Genomic DNA, 20,809 nt, shown 5'->3' with positions numbered 1-20,809 from the left:
CGCTGCAGCGCCCCCTGATGGACGCCTTCCCCTCGGCGGGGCGGGGCCGGGCCGGGCCAGCCTGATTGGCTCTGATTGGCTCTGATTGGCTCTGATTGGCTCTGATTGGCTCTGATTGGCTCTGGTTGGCAGCTGATTGGCCGCCGCCGCCGCGGTGCAGTCGCCGGACGTGCGTGGCCGCGGTGCGCGCGCGCGTGCCCGGCTCTGTTATTGTTGTGGTTCCACGACCCGCTTGGCTCCACCCTCTGACCAATCAGAGGTGAGTTTTGAATGAGTGACTGGCAGTTCCGCCAATAGCGGCGCGCGGAGGGGGCGGGGCGGCCCGCCCCCGGGCCGCCATGTTGTGGCTGTCGGCCGGGCTGGCGGCGGCTCCGCGGGAGCGCGCCATGGAGCCGCGGCTCGCCCTGCGCGTCACCCGCCGCGGCGACACCCGCACCTTCCTCCTGCCCGACCCGGCGCGCACCGCCTGGGCCGATGTGGAGGCCATGGTGAGTGCGGGTCAGCTGCGGGAGGCGAGGCGGGGTGTCCGCCGCGGGGAGCCGGCCCAGCCCGGCCCGGGCAGCGAGGCTCTGAGGGCCCAGAGTCCTCCATTCCACAGGCTATTAGAACTGCTGGGTTATACGGCTGCGCTCTTGAGTTTTCATTTTCCTTTAGTAGTATGGGTTACTCTTGCTGTGTGCTTACATTGCCTGGTTTGGAAAAAGATTCTCAAGGGCCATTTTTTCTGTGTGAGCAGCTGGTCTCAGCTGTGTTCTTTGCCTTTTTCTGCAGGTATGGGCGCTCCATAAATCCATTCTGTTCCTATTGTTTCCTGTTCTTGAAGTAGCTGCGGTGATAACCCCCGTCTGTTGCTTTTGTGAAGATTCGTCTGTGCTCTTTGTGGTCACGAATAGATTTTTGTGTGGTCCCTTGGTTCCCGGGGCTTTGTGTGTGCTCGTTTGGGTAGAGCAGGGTCTGGGCGGGCCGTGCGGGCCTGCGCAGCTCCTTCTGAAGGTCTGCGTGTCCTGCACTTGGTATCGTTAAGAGTTCGTTTGCGTGCTTGTTTTCAGGGCTCTTTAGTTACAATTCCTGATTGGCTTAGGGTGAAATTGTGTTGTAAGCATTTCCTTAGCTATGATGAAACTAACATTATTATTGTTATTTTTATTTATTAATTCTGTAGTAATTGTGTTCTAGTTGAGATGGAGACAATACGAAACAACTCTATTTTCAGAAGGCTTCGAACTGTTTTCATTATAGCCTGCATGCTTTTTATCCATTCTTACAGAGCTCATAAGTTTGCACTTTACTCATTGGTCATGAAAGACAAACAAAGTGCTGATTGGAATAGACAGTTGCAGGTTTCTCTTATTTATCCTTCTTTCTTTCTTGGTTTTTATGTCAATGACCTTGGTAGGAAATTCTTTCAGGGGTAAACATGCATTCTCTTATCAAACTTCTCTCTGGCTCACAGAAGTCACTGTAAAACCTCTTCCACGCAACTGTTCTATTTTTTCAAAGTTGCATCTGAAAATATCTTGTTGCTGTCTTATTTTCTGTCTCTCAGCTCTTTTTCTGGCCAGTATATTTCAGTAACCATGCAGGAGGGTTTTGTTTTATGAATTGCTCAAGTTCAAAGTTTGAACTGCATCATCTTCACTTGCTGCATTTCAGTCCTCTGAAAGAGGCACTGGTTCAGTGTTTAAATACTTAGTGCAAGTAGGCCTGCAGGAATGTCTGAGCTGGTCAGAATCCTGCTTGCATCAAAGCTGGAAGCAGATTACTGTGTAAGCACTGTGCTGCCCTTAATCTTAAGTATTCTGAGAGCCAGGGTGTGTTTGTTCAAGGTGTGGTGTTCTATTACAGTATTTCCCTGAGGTAGAGCCAAGGGTTTCTCTGTTCTGTGAATTACTGTTCCAAGGGAATATCAGTTAAACTGGTGTCTTTGTTATATTTTGATATTTTATTCAATGTATTTGATGTTTATAAGGAATAAGGTATTCTGTTATTCTGCTCTGAGTTTAAGGGAACAATCTGTGGTATCAGACTGTGTAAGTACTGACCACAGCTTCTTCCTGACAAAACAAGTGGGTTCTGTCACTGCACTCACAAAATTTGGGATGTGTTGCTGGAGGAGCCTGCCTGGAGCACGTTCATTGCAGAATGTGTCTATGGGTGCCCTGTGTCCACGTGTGGCTCCCCGGCAGCCACTCTTGGCTGAGGCTGCTGTTCTGTTGGGTCTGGCCTAGCAGGACATGTGTCAGTAGCTTCAGAGAGTTTCTGTTGGGAAAAATACAGCTTTGGTAGGAACTTGGTAGAAAAATGAACTGTTATTTCTATTTCCATATCTTTGCCTGAGAGCCCAGTAATTTAAAAATTATCATAATTCAGAAGGAGGGGGTTTACATTTTCCATTTCAAGGGAGCCTCCTGCCCTCCTTAGCAGACACCTGACTTTTCAAACCAAGGCAGAAAAATACAGCTTTGGTAGGAACCTGGTACAAAAACATACAGGAGCCTCAAAGACTCAGCATATGGAAACAACTGCTTTCATTTCATGGTTCATTTGGTGCTGCCCATTCTGCCTTGTTAATGTAAAATGCAATAGAACTGCTCAGCTTTATTCTCTGAATTTTGATAGGCTGAGAAAAGGCTCATCACCTTTGTGAGCTGTCACCCAGGTGCGTTTTAATGTAAAAGATAGAGTTTAGGGATTGTTTGCCTTTGTCTTCATATTTTGCAGTGTTTACCACGACTGAGTTTGTTAACCCTGAGCTTGTCCTCTTTGAATGGGAAGGTTATTATTATTTATTTTGGAGAAAACATTAACTGGCTGAGGTGCAAGAGGAAAAAAATGTGTTTATTCTTTTCATTAGAGAAAGTCAGTAAAGCTTGGAGGGAAGGCACTGGGAAGAGTTCAGCTCCAGAGGAATGGATTTGGTAAAACAGTGTTTGCTTCAACTGAGAAACTGAAAGGAGGGATAGAAGGGTTTTTATGTTACTCCTAATTAAGAATCGTTAACAGAGGTCCTGCATCACTATGGTTTTGTGGTTTTTTTTTTTTTTTTTTTTTCATTACAGGTTAAAGTTTCATTTGACCTGGACAACATTCAGATCAAATACATTGATGAAGATAATGATGAGGTAAAATACCTGCCACTCCACCCTCCCAATAAGTCAACCAAAAAATTGCTGGTGGCAGAAATTATTTTCTGCCTCATGATGATTTGTAGTGGGTCCTTTAGGAGAATCTTTTATGCAGATTGGGGTGGGGGAATGTTTGCCCTTTAATAAGAAAATAGCTGATAGTCTTGTGATTTTACTCTTAATGCAGCATACGTATTTCAAAATACTTTTTTTAGAAACTACTGCCTTTCTTTTTCCCACCCTATTGGAACACGCAGTGGTTCTCTGTGCTCTGAGGGAGGAATGTTTCCATTGAGGAACTTTTTTATTTTTAAACTTTTTTTTTATTTTTAAATTTTTGATAAGGTAGTTGTAACTATTTGTGTTTCCAGCTGTGGTAAAGCCCTGTCTCTTCACTCTAGACACCTGCCGCTGGAAAATGTAGGTCCCCTGTCATTAGCATATGTTTGCTTCAGTGATCTGGTGTACTCAAATCCTCTGCTTGCTTTATGCAATTGCTGTAATCTCCAAGCAGATTACTGACTCAGAAAACAAATTGGTTACTTCTAGTTGTCCTTGTTGAGTAACTTCCTGCTTGGCACAGTCTCACCCTCTCATATTATTTTTGTTTATCTAGAGATTCAGAGGGGAATGTAACTCTCACACAGAATGACCTTTTGCAAATACAATGTTCCACTGCTTGGATTATAGCTCTACTAAATGAGATGGGGGCTCTTGTCCTTACTTCTTTTTTCCCTAAGGGAAAATATCAAGAGGCTTTTAACAACCTTCCAGAGAAGGATTTTCCCCTTATTTTCTAGCCTGTATAATATATAAATATATAGATGTATCTGTGAAAGCTTTTCTTCTGAAGCACTGAGCAAACATTGTTCAGAATCCTGCAATGCTGTGGGGAATTAAATAGCTCCTTGTGTTAGTGACTTCTATGTACAGAATTGATAATTGATTTTCTATAGAAGAATGGCTTTATGGAACACTTAATTGGTCTTTTGAAACGCTTAACTGGGCATTTAAAGCAACTGGGGTCAAGCTCTGGACTTGTGCAGTGAGCCCAGGGGTACAGGCAGTGACTTTCTGAGGAGAGCAGCAGTGCCAGAACTGCCTCCTGTGCCAATCCAGTAACAAACATGGGCTGCTTCAGAGCACCACAACTTTGGGTAATGATTAAACGTGGAACAACAAGTGTCTACAGGACTGCTGTTTTAAAAACTGTGAATGAAAGTATGTTTATTCTGATGTGTGTTGATTTTAAGAGAATTGCAAAAATGTGTCTGTGGCTCATGCTCACTGTTACTTCTCTTTGCAGGTCTCTGTGAACAGCAAAGGTGAGCTGCTGCTTTATTGAGGTGAAATCAAGATAAGAGACCCCAACTGTTGCTTGTGTTTTTTGAAGATGCAGTTGAGAATGCTTGCTTTTTGATTTTTGTATTTTATATATGATTTGGCATAAAATTCTTCCCAAAGGAAAGAATTCTTCATCCACAGGAAAAATTAGAAGTGACTAAATTAGTGGTGTGTTGTGGCTCTTAGCTGTGAAATTATGTGCTTGTTCCTGTATATACAATTTCCTGCAGTAATTTAAGAAAATTTACAGGAGGTGGGGGAGGCCCCTTTTCATGTGAGGGTTTCTCAATACTGTGTGATAAACTTACATCTGTTGTGTGAGATAGGGGCCATTCACATTTCTTTCTATTTTTCTTTAGAGGAATATGAAGAAGCTCTGAAGGTAAATGTGCTTTTTGACTTTCTTCAATATACTCATCCTTTTCCAATTCAAATTGGCGTAGCTGAGAAAAAAATGGCATTACCTGGCCCAGGAAATCAGAATTGCTGTTTTCCAGCTTTGGACAGTAGCTTGAATGTCTTACTACATTTTTCTTCTATCCTTTGTTTTTATAAGTTAGTTGAATCCTTTGTTTTTATAAGTTAGTTAAATATATATATTGGCAGTTAGGATTCAGGACCCTGAGCAGGAGTGGGTTGGTTAAGGACTGATTTTCTCAAACCCTTCAACAGTAATCCCATATTTGGAAATATTGAGCTTTAGTGAAACCCTTCAAAAATCTTGCCACATAGACTCTGCTGCCAGAGTATATTATTAAAACTTTAATTAGAGCAAATGCTTAGTTACTTTATAAGCAGTTGGACAAAATAAGAATTGCATTTCTTTTCATTTCTGTTTTACATTATTAAGTCTTTCAGAACTTTTTTGCTCATGGTTTGAATTTCAAATCTGATAATTTCAAAATAATAATGAATTCCTGGACAGAATCTATTGTTTGCTGTCTCCTGTGAACACTTTATTGTGGGCTGAAAAATTCCAGTAGGATATTTGCATGACTATCCTCTGGCTTTTAATAAACTTTTGTAATAAGTATATTAATAATCTTTCAGAAGTAGAGTATCAGCTGACTCTACCTTGGCATCTCTCTCAGTTTTTCTTTTTGTGTCTGTTAGACTTTCCCCACTCTTTTGCCAAGCTCTCCAATGTAGTGTAATACTGTATTTTTACAGATTGTGTATGCTGATTATAAGTGAAAAACATGGTGTGTGTATGTACTATTTAGATTGCAGTTAAACAAGGAAATCAGCTTCAAATGAATGTCTATGAAAAGAACCCTTCTCATGCTTTGCAACTACATGAAAAAAATATGACAGAAAAGCTGGTGCTTCTTAAAGATGAGAAGAAACCACTTTTGCAGTATTCCACGATAGCTCAGGGATTAGAGGAAGAATTAAAAAATAACCAGGAGCTGACCATTCAGGTAAGAAGCTGAGCTGCATTAAAATAAAGAATTAATAAATGTAATTCACTTTGTACACTGATTGTCCTCTTCAGCCATATATAAAAACTGAGCTCAGAAGCTGGTCTCTGTTTTCAGCTACCTGCACCTGTTGAAGCTCACCAAGTAGTTTTAATGTCTTCAAGAGGATAATTTGATGCTGTCTTTAGAAATACCAGTGCTTGCATGTTGACCATTCTTAAGTATTTTGATAAACAGAGCAATTCTTCTCCTGAAGTAGTCATTGCCATCTGGTAACTTCTGGCTGACTTGACTTCTTTGGTGTGTAATTACACACAAATGCTAACGAAGCAGAAATGTTTCAGGAAAATGCCAGTGGCTTTGTGTTGCTTCTCCACTGTTTTCTGAAAAACTTTAAATATTTTTCTATGAAGACACTTAAAAGCTATTTCAGCAGTTAACTTGCTGTGTTGAGGGTTTTTTTACAACTTTGCATTTTTTTTTCCCCAGCAAAAGTCAAAACAGACCGGAACAGAAAGCACAAATGAAAATCCTCCAGAATGGTTTACTAGCTACTTGGAAACAGTAAGTGTATGGGCTTGCAAGTTTTGATATACTTAAATACATAAAAAGTTGTATTGTTGTTGGAAGAGATCTTTGTGATGCCTGACTGCACATCTGAACACTCTTGAGATCAGCACTTGTGACCAGGATCTTGATGAGGATTAGACATTTAACTGTCTGCAGTGAAAGGGATACCTTAAAAACCCCAAAACCATTAACTTGATCCATACCACTTGTGAAAAGTGGAATGTTTATGTATTTGATTTAATTTGCATGTAGTTTTAAGTAGCTCCCATAACAGAATCCTTGTGGCACTCCAGCCAGCCATAGGAATTCCAGACCACTCATTGTGGGAGAGCATGAACAGTGTTGCTCTTGACTGCCCAGTTTCACCAGGGCAATACTTTGTGTTCCTGTGATTGAATGCAGAGCATTTGATGACTTTACTTTTCTTGGCTGGTCAGTTTGAGAAAATACTTCCAGGAAGCCATTGACAATAAGCTACAGTTAAGATATGGGTGTTAATTTGTTTTGAACAGCTCATAAGCATCACTGAAAAGCAGTTTGATATCACTGCAATGAATTAATGAGCTAGCAAATTCTTGAAACTATGTGCATTTTATCTTTTTTTTCCTCTAGAATCTCCTTTCCTTTGCCACCTATTTATACAAACTAAAAATAGGAGAAGTTCATGGTTATGTTTAAGACATCACTGATGGGCAAATCAGAACTTAGTGGCAGAGAGTCCAGAGGGGTTTGGGAGGTGTGGTAATTGTTTTGGAGATGAGTTTCTTTCCCTTCATATAGGCTTGTGGAAGAAAAACAATATTGTAAACACAAATATGTGATTTTTAACTTGCCTTCTTAAAAGCTCTGGGTTGGTATTTTCTAAAATACAAGTCCTTTCAGAGGAATGCAGTATTTGCTTATATATTTTATATATTATATATGTTGTATATAATATATATGAAAATATTGTAATATTATGACAATACTATGATATTATGTGATATAATATGATAATATTATATTAATATAATATATTATGTATGTTATATGTATTATATATTATAATTTTATGAAGAGTGTGCTGAGGGTAGGGGAAATGATTCTGAAGTAGTCTATGGCTACTGACAGATTGGGAGACTTGTGACAGTGTAACTCAACATTTCAAACTTAATAGCTGGATCTCATTCATGACTGCTTTAATTTCTTTCCAGTTCAGGGAGCAAGTGGTTAAGGAGACTGTTGAGAGGCTGGAGCAGAAGCTGTATGAGAAGCTCGTTCACTGCAGTCAGCCTGCAGATGTTTGTGAGAGCTCCTTTGCAGCAGCGCCTGCCGAGAGCCCGTCGGGGAGCGGCGGCAGCAGCCAGTGTGACTGGCTCATCTCCTGCTGCAGCTGCCAGGCTCGCATTGTCGGGGTGCGCTACCAGTGCAGGTAGGTGTGCTGGGAGTGGGAACCTGCCAGGCACAGCCTGGCACTGACTGAGAAGCTGTCTTGGGGTTAGCTGCTTCTGGGTTCCTGATCTGTAGCCTGCTGGACGTTTTAGTGCAGGTAGAGTGTGCTGGGAGCTGGGTATGTGGGGAACCTGCCAAGCACAGCCTGGCACTGACTGAGAAGCTGTCTTGGTCTTAGGTGCTTCTAGGTTCCTAATCTGCAGCCTGCTGGACATTTCAGTACAGGTAGAGTATGCTGGGAGCTAGGACTAGGGGAGCCTGCCAGGCACAGCCTGTGAGTGAGAAACTGTCTTAGGGTTAGGTGCTTCTAGGTTCCTAATCTGCAGCCTGCTGGACATTTCAGAATGTCTGCTATGTGGACAGCTGATGTTCTCTTCTGTGGTTATTAGACTTTATATGAAGAAAAGCAAGATTAATGCTGTTTTGAGAAAAGGTGATTTTTAAAGTGATAGAACTTTATAATGCTGTATTCTCAATGAACACAGTTCGGAGAACTTTATAGCTGTGTCCTCAAAGACTCTCTATGTTATCTATTTTGGACATGCAGTAATTGTAATGGAGAAGGTTTTGTTTGATTAGCTAAACAAAAAAGCAAGACTTAGTCTCACTGACTCAGAACTAAACATCTATTACAGACTAGTAGTTCTAAGGCAGGTCATATTTTTCTTAATGATTGCACTGTTGTCTGTCTAATAATATGAAATAGATTTTGATGAATGTCTTAAGTGAGGTGTTTTATTTGAATGAGGCAACTGCTGTAAAGATCAGCATTTTGGGACTAGGCAGAAGCAGTGGATGAAATGAAATCAAGAGTTTTTATTTGGATTTTTTTTTTCCTTGCTGGCAGGAGGTGACAGTCTGGTTTTTATCAGCCCTGTTCCTGGAGGAGCAATCTGCTTTGCATTCCTGAATGCTTGTTGACTTTGCCTCTGTATTTTCATAAGTATGGTGCTGTTTCTGGCACTGGATTTTGATAAAATGTTCTGCCCTTTGTAGTAAAAATTTTAGTCACTTGTGCTAAAGGAAGCATCAATTTTTTTTCTGATTGTGTTCAAATAAGTGGGAACTGTGTTGCAGGTTTGCCAAGAAGAGCGATAATCATGTAGGTATTCCACATAGCTCCAAATACTGATCTGTGAGACATCCAGCTGCTGTCACTTGGGAACTGCTTACAATGGTAGCATGATAAAAAGTTTTTTGTCTGCAGAAATTCTTTGCCTCTTGATGACCTTCTATCTTTTCTGCTTTGCAGCCTTTGTCCAGCCTACAATATCTGTGAAGAGTGTGAGGCAGGAACGTATGCACATGACCCAAACCACGTCTTGTTAAAGCTGCGCAGACCCATCCCCTGCAGCGCTGACAGTTACAGCCTGGCAGAGCTCACCCCACGCCTGCCTGCCACTCTGGAGCAAGTCAGGTAAATGCTGGCACCTGGCAATGCTGGCAGGATTGGCCTGATTGCAGGTGGAAACACCTGTCTTGGAGTGAGGTTCAGCTTTTATTTTAGAGATAACGAGAAATGGAAATGGTACTCTGTAGGAACTCAAAATGTCTCTCAGACATTTTTAGAGGTTCTAGGTCTTGGTTAGAGGCATTCTAGACCCCAGCAGGCAGCTAGAAACAGCTGTAATTTTGAGTTTGAACTATGGAATGAATTACCAACTTTGAAGGTGGAACAAGCAGTTACAAAGAGTTAGATAGTATAGTTAATAATTACGAAGTAGAGGGGAAATTTTTTTAGTAGTGTACAGGGGAGTTTTAACACATATACAGGGGGGATTTTACTTTATACATAAGAGTCAGAAGTTCTAAGATACAAGAAAGTAGGCTGAACCTATCCTCCCTCCTTCTTCTTCCTCCATGTTCTTAGTGATGTTAGCATTCACAGATTAGTTTAGAGTAGAAAAGCACTTAATAATATAGGTAGTAAGTATTGAGGACTAATTATAAACATGCTATACGTAATATATCTTATAAAAGATAGCAGCAGCCCTGGGCGGGGAGAGAGAAGAAGACACCGGACAGTCAGGGTGTCAGGAGTGTGTGCGTCTCTGCCTGGGCTGCTGATCAAACAGCCACAGCCCGAGAACATAATCTGTTAGATAACTAGCAATAAATCGTCTTGAGACCGAACAACAAGAGACTGTGGAGTTTTTCTTTGGGAGCACGAGTTAGAGGAGAAACTTTACCACCACTCAAGACCCCAAACCAAACCTGGGGTTCTCACAGTACTCAGACTTTGTTGTGAGTAGCTAGAAATAGCTGCATACTTATAAAGTCATGAATCTTAGTGTTTTTAATAACAGAGACAGAGTTTTGTGTCATAGATGTGTAGCAAACTTTGAGAGCTTGCTTTTTCTTTGAGCATTCTGTGTATGTCTTTTTTTGTTCTTTCAGAGACCATTCAAAATGGTTCCACAAGCAACTGTGAAGATGTTCTTTTAAAACAATTTGGTATCCAGCCTAGAAGCATGGGACATTTCCTGAAGGGTTCCCTTGAGACTAAGACTGTGTTGGCTAAAGATAAATTCTGATCAGTTCAATGTAATAAGGTGTGTTAATTGTTTTACAGGCTCCAGAAACAGATGGACAAAAGATTTCTGAAGGCAGAAAAGCAAAGATTGCGAGCAGAAAAGAAACAGCGAAAAGCAGAGGTCCGAGAGCTCAAAAAGCAGCTAAAATTGCACAGGAAAATTCATTTGTGGAACTCTATCCATGTATTGGAAACAAATGGCTCACCTACTCTGAAATCTGAGAGTGTTCAGCCTAACACCTTCCTGTAAGGCTTGTTCTTAACTGAGCATCTGATAGTTCTGCTGTCTGACTTTTTGTTATGAGACCAAGTTAAAGTAACAGGAGGAAAGTTATGGAATTGCTCATTTGAAATGTGATTTGTCATTTGACTGGGTGAGAATTTTGTCCAGATGCCATTTGCAAGATAGAGTGTTTTTAATTAAGAGGAGAGTAGGAGAAAGGAAAAAAAAAAAAAGTGACTGATGGTTATTACCAGAAATTTAGTGATTTATGTAGATTTAGGAGGGAGTGCCTAGGATTATGCATACACATGCATGCTCACAGAGTGTAAATTAACATTTACTGCCAGTTTTAAAAAAGTCTGTATCTTCCTGTTTTATTGTGTCTGCATAAAGTCAAATACATTCTGTATATTTATGTTCAGTGCTAGGTTTTTTATGTGCTCTTAAGCTGAGGTTCATTAGACAGCAGCCTTTGCAGGCAACTGCTCTGCATTTCCCACTCCCTTTGAGTTTATGAATGTGCAGTGTAAAACTTGTATAGTTTGTTTATTTAATTAATCCCTTCCATTTAGGGCATTTAAAAGCCAAATTAACATCAATCAGCAGCTGAACGTCAGTTTTGGTGTATTTTTTTTTGTTTCCTCTCTCCAATCCCAGGAGTCCTAATCAACCCTTCCAAGCAATTGTCCCAACACTAAGTGCAGTATTTGTGGATGAGAATTTGCCTGATGGTACTCACTTGAAACCAGGAACAAAGTTTATTAAACATTGGCGAATGAAAAATACTGGCAATGTGGAATGGAGCTCAGACACAAAGGTATCTTGCCTTTGTTCTTCCTTCTACACACTAAAATCATTCTGGGAGATAATATTTGTTAGGTGAATTCTCTTTTAGGACCTGTTTAAGATTTCCTTTGGCCTCTTGATTCACAGCTGGGAATTCTGGGGCAATAAACTGTAGCTACTCTTTACAAGTGTAGACTAGAGGAAGGAAGGGATTCAGAGGAACATCACTGAATGTGTTTCCCATTAATAGTATGTCCCTCATGCTATAATGGTACAGTTTGACCCTGTTTACAACTGCTCTGTTGCTTTTCTGACCTCCAAAACCCTTTGTTCTGAGAGTGGCTGCCTTTGTGTTGAAAGATGAGGGTATCTTTGTGTTCATAGTGACTGCTGTGAGGATGTGTACTTGCAGCCTGTCTTCTCCATGCCTGGTACCTACAAGACCTTTCAGCAGAGGAACTGCCCACACTTTGCAGAGAAGCTTGAGAAGTTAACTTTTGGCTTTTTCTGTTGTATATTTCAGTTGAAGCTTATGTGGGGTAATCTGACCTTGGCATCTGCTGAGAAGAAAGATGTGATAGTGCCATCCCTTCCAGCTGGACAAGTAGGAACTGTTTCAGTTGAGTTTGTAGCTCCCAACATAGAAGGAACTTACACTTCTCACTGGAGACTGTCACACCGAGGGGAACAGTTTGGGCCAAGGATCTGGTGCAGTATTGTTGTGGATCCCTCTCCAGCTGCTGACTATGTAGAAAATGATTGGAAGGATTCTGACTCCTGTCAGAAGAGTAATGCTGCCAGAACCAAACAGGCAAGTCACTCATCTGGTATTTGGGGCAGCTCAGAATTGCCTAGGGAGAAGGAGCACTGTGTATTATTTGGCATAGTATTCCAAACTGACTCTTCAAGGGGATTCTTTTAGCTGTTTGCTTTTAAATTTTGTTTTTAATAGGAAAGAAATACAACATGTATTGCATTTATAAGTTCTAAAGTAGTTGTTCTTTTTGACAGGCATGACACTAGTCTGTTGCAGCTGTTTGTCTACTTTGAACTGAACCACTGCAGCATTTCTTTTTGTTTGTCCTTTTGGCTTTGTAATGAGTTGATTTAAAGGTCTTTCAAATTACTTGTGTGCTTACACAAAATGCAGCCTTTAGAGTTCATGTGATGTTTTCTTTACTGTGGCTAAGGTGTGTTTTTTTTTTTTTTTTTTTTTTTTTTTTTGTAGGATGCTTCCTCAGAGACAGAAACAGGTGCTCAGCTGATAGGTGAAATTGCAGAGCAGACTGAAATATCTCTGCCAACTGTTCCTTTAAAGATCAAAAATCTGCCAAGTGAGAGAGAATTTTATATCCCATCTGTTGATCTCCTCACTGCACAGGTAAAGTGCTAAAATTCAGGTAAATATAAAACAAACCACCTTGTGTTTGATGTCTAGGTAGGTAGACATCTGTAAGAATAAAGCTTTTGAGCTCTAAAAATGGCCACTCTATTTTCAGAAAGAGTATATTGCGTTTTACATAGCAGAGCTGTTTTCTCAAACTGGTATTAGGCACTGTCATTATGTGGAAGGTATGTGTAGGCAGTTTAAGGCTCTCAAACAAGAATCAGCATTGAGTCTTTCTCTGGCCCTCACAAGGGAGTTCCTAGCTTTGTCCCTTGCTGCCTAATTTGTGCACCATATTCAATGATGTAAATATGTTGTGGGAAAGCTGCCCCCTGAGATTGTGTTGAGGAGCAAAGTGATATTTGTACATCAGTGGGATCTGTGCTGCCAAGTACAGATATGATTCAGTTTCAGAGTTTGCTCATGTAAACTGTGTCTGTTTTTTCCTGTAGGATTTGCTGTCCTTTGAGCTGTTGGATATCAATATTGTGCAGGAATTGGAGCGAGTGCCCCACAATACTCCTGTTGGTAAGGCTCCTGTGTTCTGTGTGCTCCCTTGAGCACAGACAGCTATCCTTTGTGTCTTTCAGTCTTGGCTTCTTTTCACCATCATATCCCCAAGAACATAACATTTCCAGATGTTGAGGAATGCTGTCATTTTCTTTGCACAGCCAGTGGCAGAGTAATGCAAGGCTAGTTGTTTATTCCACCAGATCATCTTTTTAAATAATATAAGTTTATTCAGTCTTGAAAGAATGTCCCTTAAAAAGAATAACTTAAAAATGTTACCTCGTGGAGGCTCCTTCTCCTTTAGTGCCAATTATCTTTGCTCCCTGTGTTTTCCAGACATGACTCCATGCATGTCCCCTTTGCCACGTGACAGCCCCTTGCTGGAGAAACCTGGCTTAGATCAGATAGAGGAGGAGAACGAGGGGAGTGGATTTAAACTAGTGCCTGGTAAGCAGCAGTCCTGAGGAGCTGGGGGGTGAAGGGAGGATATTGTCACTTCTCTGTAGTCAGCAAACCTGATGTCTAAAAGGAATTCTAACTACTGTCTTCCCCTTCTTTGGAAGAAAAAAAAAAAGGTTGTTTGGATCGTCAACCTGGAGTCTCGCACTAGTTAGTGATTATAGAGGTTGGAGCATAATATATATAGATATATATAGATTGGAAATAGAAATCATAGAATCACAGGATGGTTTGGTTTGGAAGGGACTTTAAAGATTATTCAGTCCCACCCTTTGCCATGAGCAGGGACAGCTTCCCCTATCCCAGGCTGTTCCAAACCTCGTCCAGCCTGGCCTAGGACACTTCCAGGGATGGGGCAGCCACAGCTTCACTGGGCAAACTCTGCTAGGGCCTCCCCACCCTCAAAAGGAAGAATTTCTGCCTAATATCTAATCTAAATATACCCTCCTCCATGTTAAAGTCATTCCCTGCTGTCCTATTACTGCATGCCCTTTTATAAAGTCCTTTCAAATGCTTCTTTTGATTTTTCTGACCACTAGAATTGTTGGGAGAATTAACCATCTGCCCTTTATAGACTAGGTTATACTCCAAACACTCCAGGTGTGCTCCCCATACTTCTCAATAATTTTTGTGCTCAACTTGAACTGAATTCAATTTTTAGAAAGAACTAACACACAGAATCAATATTAGCTGAGGCTGGTCTAAAAAATTTTTACAGTTATATTTCTTTGTTGTGATGGTAAAATCTGTAATGTTTCCCTTTCCAAGGAATGGCAGAAGCCTGCCTTTCTGGGGACTCTTCTGTGGTGAAAGTCAAAGCTGAGCATGCATTGAACCAGGAGGAAGGGGAAGAAGACATGAGTGGAACTCAGTTTGTCTGTGAAACAGTAATTCGATCTCTGACCCTGGATGCTGCACCTGACCACAAGCCTCCACAAAAAAACCCCAAAATCCTCCAGAGTAAGCACTGTCATTAGCTGCCTTCTCTGGTTTGACTTGTTTGTAGTCAGACATGAGACACAAATTGCTCAGCTCAGGTGGTTGATACCATTTAATTGTTTTTCCTGATTGGTTTTGTTAGATTCTTTACAAACACTGCAAGACACCTTCAGCTGCAGTACAATAACTGAAGAATCCCCTATGATAAATAGTAATTCCAAAAAGGAAGCAAAGATTCATCAGTTAGAACCAGTGACAGAAAATTCATGTGGTAAGTAAAATGGGCTTGAATGTAAGATAAAGCTGTAAAAAAATCATGTGTAAGACCTGACACTGTTCTAGGAAAACTGATCTTCATTAGATGAGGAGAATTGTTAGGTTGTCCCAGTTGTGAGAATCATTACATCAGAAAATCGGTGTCAGTACTTTAACAAGCAGCTAGTTTAACAGCTGCTTTTTAAATACATGAAATTGAGACCAAAGGGTTCCCCTTGGGTATTCAGATAAGTGCTCATAAGTTATACATGGTGCCTACATATTTTTTACATGGAGCTTGCAGTGTTTCTGACCATGTTTCTAATGTGTGTCACTTAGGAGCTGAAAACTACAGTTTAAATCCTATGTGTAGCTCTTACTTCAGTTTTTACTATGAGCATTAATACCAGCAGTATATTTGCAAAGGCTTAACATTAAGATCTATTACACTTTCACACTACACCCTCCCCACAACAGGGAAAATGACACCATTAATGCAGCAGCTAAGATTTACAGTTGTTTCTAAATACTTGTCTCTTACAGCTAGGAGAATTGTGTCTCTGCTGTTGTCCATACAAAATGGACAATGGTAATACCTCACTTTTTTTCCTACTAGGGGACCTTCTACTGTCTAATGAGAGCACAAGCCCCCGTAGTGGTATTAGCAATTGTGATGAAGAGGAAGATGATAAGGATGATGTTCAGAGTCAGTGCTCCTCTGCTTCCTCAGAGGAATACATCATTATTCTCCCTGAGTGCTTTGACACCAGTCGGCCATTGGGTGACTCCATGTATAGTTCAGCTCTTTCTCAGCCTGGTTTGGAAAAGACAGGAGAACCTGAAACAGTAGCAGAGAACGCAGAAGGGGGAAGCCAGCCACAGATCCAGAGGGTCAGTGATACAGTGACAACTTCCCAAATGGCTGCAGTACCATTAACCCCAGCAGATGTGGACAGCTTACCCCAGGCACAAAGGTATGACTTGGGGACAAGAACAAAATGGTGATGCTGGTATTGCTGTAGAGTCTGCAAGGTCTAGTGCTTTGCAAGTAGGAATTGTAACAAAAATTTTATCATATACTGAGTTAAATGTTCTTAAATCCTGCAATTTTATAGAACTTGATTTAGGCTCTGTATTTTAGGTTCTATATTTTTAACTCACTGATTTAGGTGAGTGCAAGAGAGGGAGAGATGGGAGCATGTGAAGTTTTTTCTTTTTTCTGTTATCGTGACTTATTTATGTGTGTACATGTGGAAAAAAAGTAGTGATGTTTTTGCCTTATGTTCTCAGGAATCTTTCATCTCTTCAGAATTCTATCTTCCAAGAATCAAACACACCAGCTTCAGAGCGTATCTCTTCTGCTTCTCATGATCACATACAAAGAGAAGGTATTGACAGTATTTAAATGGTGCAGACTATTGCTATCATCTATTCCTTATGCCTAGTATTGAATTTGATGTCTCCTTTCTTTTGAGGAGAGCAGAAATCTATCAAGTAAAGATTTTAGTTTTTCTCTAGGTGTTGAACTTTTGCTATGTGGATGTTGCAAATAAAGAAATAATTGACTTTGTAGATCAGTTAAGAGCATCTATTATGAGAAATGGTAAGAAGATACTCAAAAGTACATACAGGCATCTGGAAAAATCCCTTGCTATGGAATTGATGAGCTATGTATTTAAGCTGCTGTTACAGTCACTGAGACAGCATTTCCTCTTGTGTTAAACACCACTGATGAATCAGTCATATGGTTCTGAAAATCTTCTGACTGCTTTCACTGCAGTGAGAATCCTGGATACCTGGTCTACATAACTAAACTTAGAGTATTACTGTTGTACTGAGACACACTTTTTTCTGTTTATGTATGTGTGGCATTTCTCCAGCTTAATTGTCATTAACTGGACATGTTGACATTTTGTCTTCCTCTTCCAGAACCCAGTGGTGAAGATACTCATGGGCCAGGATCTTCTGCATTTCTCACTAAGTTCACAGAATACCCGAGGTAATGAAGGTGAAGCTCTGACTTCACAAACACTATTTTAGACTGAGAACAGCTTAATTAGACACCTAGGAAAAAGCTCTGGCCTACAGATTTCATATAGTCACTAATTTAAGAGAGGCCTCCCTTCTTAAAGCAAACATGCTATGTTTTCACAAGATCTTGGTTTCTATTTGGGCACAAATCAAAAGGATGCAGAACTGGCAAGCCAAAGTTAATGAAGAGCTTGAGTTGAATGCTTCTAAAATTCTGTGGGTTTTTTTTCTAGAAAATCTCAGCATTCTTAGGATGATGATTTTACAAGCTAGCTATAAAGTAGTCTTAAAATACTGAGATTGGAGAGGTAAGTCAAAATGTTGAGTAGAATATGAAGTAATTTAAGTATTCATAGAAAACAAATAGAAGTTAGCCTACCCTGAATGGATGTGTCAGTGCACAGCTTTTATGTAGGTGTGTTCTCTTCTAGATGAGAGCACTGAACTCTTTACAAAAGGTCCCTTCATGGAAAGCATACACCCACAATTCAATAAGAGGTGTCAAGAAAAAGGAATGAGCTTCTTGCACAGCTCACTTCCCAAACACTGCTGATTCCTTTGGATCACGGGCTGTTGTCTCCAACAGTCTTTGCCTCAACAGGCAGCAATTTGCCTTTCACTGATACAAACCCTTGGCTTTACTGACCCTAAAGCAGCACCTGGTCTCCTCACAGGTACCCTCAAGGCAGCAGCATTGCAGGAGAACTCGTGAAAGGAGCTTTGTCAGTTGCTGCTTCTGCCTACAAAGCATTATTTGCTGGACCACCCATTATTGAACAGGTGAATGTCTTTCTGTGTGCTGTGTGAGTACCATAGAATGATAACCTTCAATTTACAGGTGTATGTTTTTTAAGTGTATCAATATTCTATATTGGAGTTAATGTAAGAGTAAAATGTTAAGTTTGATGGTGTCTCTTTGAGGTTTGCTTCTCTCAGCAGACTGGGAAATCCTTGCCCTAGGGATGAAAGCATGCCTCTTGTAGCATTATGTAAGAGTAATACCTCACTTTCATAAGTGAGCAGTGAAAGGGATTATAAATAGCTTAAATGGGGCCAGAAGAGCCTCTGTGCCTCAGTTTGATTCTAGTATAATGCAGGGCTGCTAGTTCAAATGGCAAAAAATAAATTAACTTTTTAAACTAACCTTACTCCCTTTTGTTTTCAGCAGCCTGCAGCTCCAGAAGAGCAGACTGCCTCTCTGCTGTCCAGTCTGTGTGAGATGGGATTCTGTGACAGGCAGTTAAACCTGCAGCTGCTGAAGAAACACAACAATAACATGATTGAAGTGGTGACTGAATTGCTTCAGATCAGTAACAGAGACTGGTGCAGTAGGTGCTAAAGCTGCCTGGTGGAGAGAGGAATATTCTTCATTGAGTAAACTCTGATTAAAGATAGCGAGAGTAGCAGGCTGCTCCTCAGCTGCTCTGTTTGGAGGTTTGACTTAAAGCTTCAGCTTTTCTTTGAGCATTTGACTTCTTTTTCTTTTTACCCTCATGGAAATGTCAAACAATCCTTGTGGCATCTCTTGAAATGGATACCAGAATTTCAGTTATGATTTGGACCTCTTAGTTAAATGAGTAGTCTTCAAATCTCTGATTTCAGATCAAATCCTTTTACCAGGTAATCATGTAGAATTAAATGTTGTACCCAGATGAGAACTTCCCATTTTATTGTGTATATACTTTTTATTTTAGGCAGCTGGAAATTTGTCGGCTTAATTAGCTTTGGAATAGAAACTGGTGTAAAATGCTGCTCTAAAATGTAGTCCTGCTTAATTTACAAGAGATGCCTGCAACTAGGAGGTTGTTTCTTCTGAGGATTTAGTAACTGGTTTTCCAATGTTTGATAGTAAAGTGACAAATTTAAATCTTAAAAATTATTCTAAGAAAAAGAAGTTGCTCATAAAAGAAAGCCATCTTGAATCATCAAATGACTTTTGAAAAGTCTAAAAGTGTAACTGCAGTTCAACTGATGAATTCCAGTAAAGTTGTTGCTTCTTGTAGCAGAATGAAGCAGGAGAATTACCACCAGCAATTGAACCTCTAATGATAGTGCACACCAGATCCCTAATAGTAGAAGTATAACCTACATAAAACATTTTGTTAAAAATGGAGTGTCAGGGTAGGAAAGCATTTTCTAGGAATCTTTACAGGCTCTTAGTAAAAATATAAAAAATTTGACCATTATCTTTTTTCACAATAGTGCAAACATTTTACTCTGTTAATACCACATTAAAAAAATGCAAGAATGTGTAGGAACCCAGACCTGAACTGGAGTACAAATTTTGGAAATGTTTAGGAATGGAAAGAATGGGTGAAGCAGGGATCACATAACTTTACATTAGAGTTTGAAAAATGCATTAACTTAAGCACTTTCAAATGTACAGTCTCCTCTGATGGTTTTAGCTGGTCCTGTGTTTCCATAGCCACATCTGTAGAATTCATTTTCTTATAAGATTTTTAGATACCCAGATTTAATTTGGAAATCTAAGAATTTCCTTCTAAATATGCTGAGAGATTTGATTCTAAAGAATGACATAAATGAGCACCAGCCACTGCTGTGCAGTGGGGTATCCAGATAACTCCTCAGAGTTCAGTCCCTCAGCAGGTGACAGTGTTGGCTATGTTCTTACTTTCGAGTAAACATTTTTTCCTTGCTGCAGTAAGAGACCATTGATTCTGAAGTATTTTATATTGCTCCTGCTTCAAACTAGTATTCCGTTTTGTCACAGTGTCAGTATTGTGCTGACCAGGTTATCAATAATTTTTAAAAAGACTTTAGTACCCATAGAGATAAAATGCCATTGAAATAGTTGAAGAAAACAAATGTATCATACCACTTCTGTTTTAAACCTATTTTTATAGATTGTGGAAGATATACTCTTAAATGTTTATTTTGAAATACAGTAGAAGTATTTTGCAGTGTTTCCCATCTCTCTGTACACCAGTACAACTATGTGCTGTGGACCAGTTAAAGATCCTTCTGTAACTTTCCACCTTCGGTGTGTTGTTTTGAGTATCTTTTTACTAATGCCAGCTGTAGAGCAAGGAGGAGGACGGACAGGGGTGAAATGCAGAAGCTGATGAGACTTTGAAGCACAGTGTGGTTTTATATTTGCTGGGGTCTGTCAGGCCCAGCAGGACCCACGTTTGCCATGTGTACCTTTGTATTTGGGATGTTCATATGTTCTATAAAGTACAAAACTAAAGCATTTGAAGTGGAGCACTTCACTGCAGATTGAAGTGGCAGGTGTGAGATGCTGTTCTCTTTAGGCTCCTTTTTCCTAGAGTTTAGATGCTGTATGCTCAGGCTTAAGATAGCTATATTTCTGTTGGCTTTGTATATTTTGCTAATGGATGCATGATATAATTTATAATATATTCTACAGAGCAGATGTGACCTCTGTGTCTCATTTCGGGCGAGCACAGGCGCTGGGGTGGGGTTCGTAGCCGAGCTCCTGCCGCGGGCGGCGGGCGCGGCAGCCCGGCCGCTCCTCGCCGCTGCCTGGGGCGCACTCAGCTCCTCGGGCCGGGGCTTCGGCCGTGCCCGGCGGGGTCGGGGACAGAAGCGGAGCCACAAGTCCCGGGCTGGCTCTCCCCCCGCCGTTCTGCTCCGTACCCGGCGTGCCCCGAACGCGACACTCGGGCTACCGCAGCTCGCCGGCCTTCGCTGGGGACGGAAGCGCCTTTCCGCTTTGGTTTAGGGAAAGCCTTTGCACGGCCGCGCCGATTCGCCCAGCAAGGCTCGGTGCCCAGCAAATCCCGCCCGCTGGCCCGGCACGGCTCGGTCTCATCA

At 40.8% G+C, this 20,809-nt stretch overlaps 1 protein-coding gene across 4 annotated transcripts; it reads left to right on the top strand.

Annotated features, from left to right (window-relative positions):
• The first annotated feature begins 341 nt into the window (after positions 1-341).
• NBR1 (NBR1 autophagy cargo receptor) lies at positions 342-20,406 on the top strand. Of its 4 annotated transcripts, none has more exons than XM_021532832.3 (21): positions 342-488; positions 3,060-3,122; positions 4,432-4,450; positions 4,829-4,851; positions 5,693-5,890; positions 6,380-6,454; positions 7,654-7,871; positions 9,144-9,308; positions 10,464-10,670; positions 11,305-11,464; positions 11,957-12,244; positions 12,662-12,814; positions 13,273-13,348; positions 13,667-13,777; positions 14,558-14,749; positions 14,871-14,999; positions 15,600-15,957; positions 16,274-16,371; positions 16,913-16,982; positions 17,689-17,794; positions 18,183-20,406. In XM_021532832.3, the coding sequence occupies exons 1-21, from the start codon at positions 387-389 to the stop codon at positions 18,351-18,353; spliced, it is 2,982 nt and encodes a 993-aa protein (XP_021388507.3). In that variant the 5' UTR covers positions 342-386; the 3' UTR covers positions 18,354-20,406. The 4 variants fall into 4 exon arrangements, with proteins under 4 accessions (XP_021388507.3, XP_021388506.3, XP_021388508.2 ...); XM_021532831.3 differs by having other exon boundaries at positions 18,180-20,406; XM_021532833.3 differs by lacking the exon at positions 342-488 and adding an exon at positions 2,859-2,918 and having other exon boundaries at positions 18,180-20,406.
• The last annotated feature ends 403 nt before the right edge of the window (positions 20,407-20,809 follow it).

Source organism: Lonchura striata, chromosome 25 (assembly GCF_046129695.1).
Source record: "Lonchura striata isolate bLonStr1 chromosome 25, bLonStr1.mat, whole genome shotgun sequence".
NCBI lineage: Eukaryota > Metazoa > Chordata > Aves > Passeriformes > Estrildidae > Lonchura > Lonchura striata.
Note: the sequence above shows the minus strand (reverse complement) of the source record. Positions and strands in the feature narration are given on the sequence as shown.

Coding starts and splice junctions, on each gene's coding strand:
- NBR1 (XM_021532831.3), top strand. CDS start 387: ATGGAGCCGCGGCTCGCCCTGCGCGTCACCCGCCGCGGCGACACCCGC. Junction 6,455..7,653: donor TTACTAGCTACTTGGAAACA/GTAAGTGTATGG, acceptor ATTTCTTTCCAG/TTCAGGGAGCAAGTGGTTAA. Junction 7,872..9,143: donor GGGGTGCGCTACCAGTGCAG/GTAGGTGTGCTG, acceptor TCTGCTTTGCAG/CCTTTGTCCAGCCTACAATA.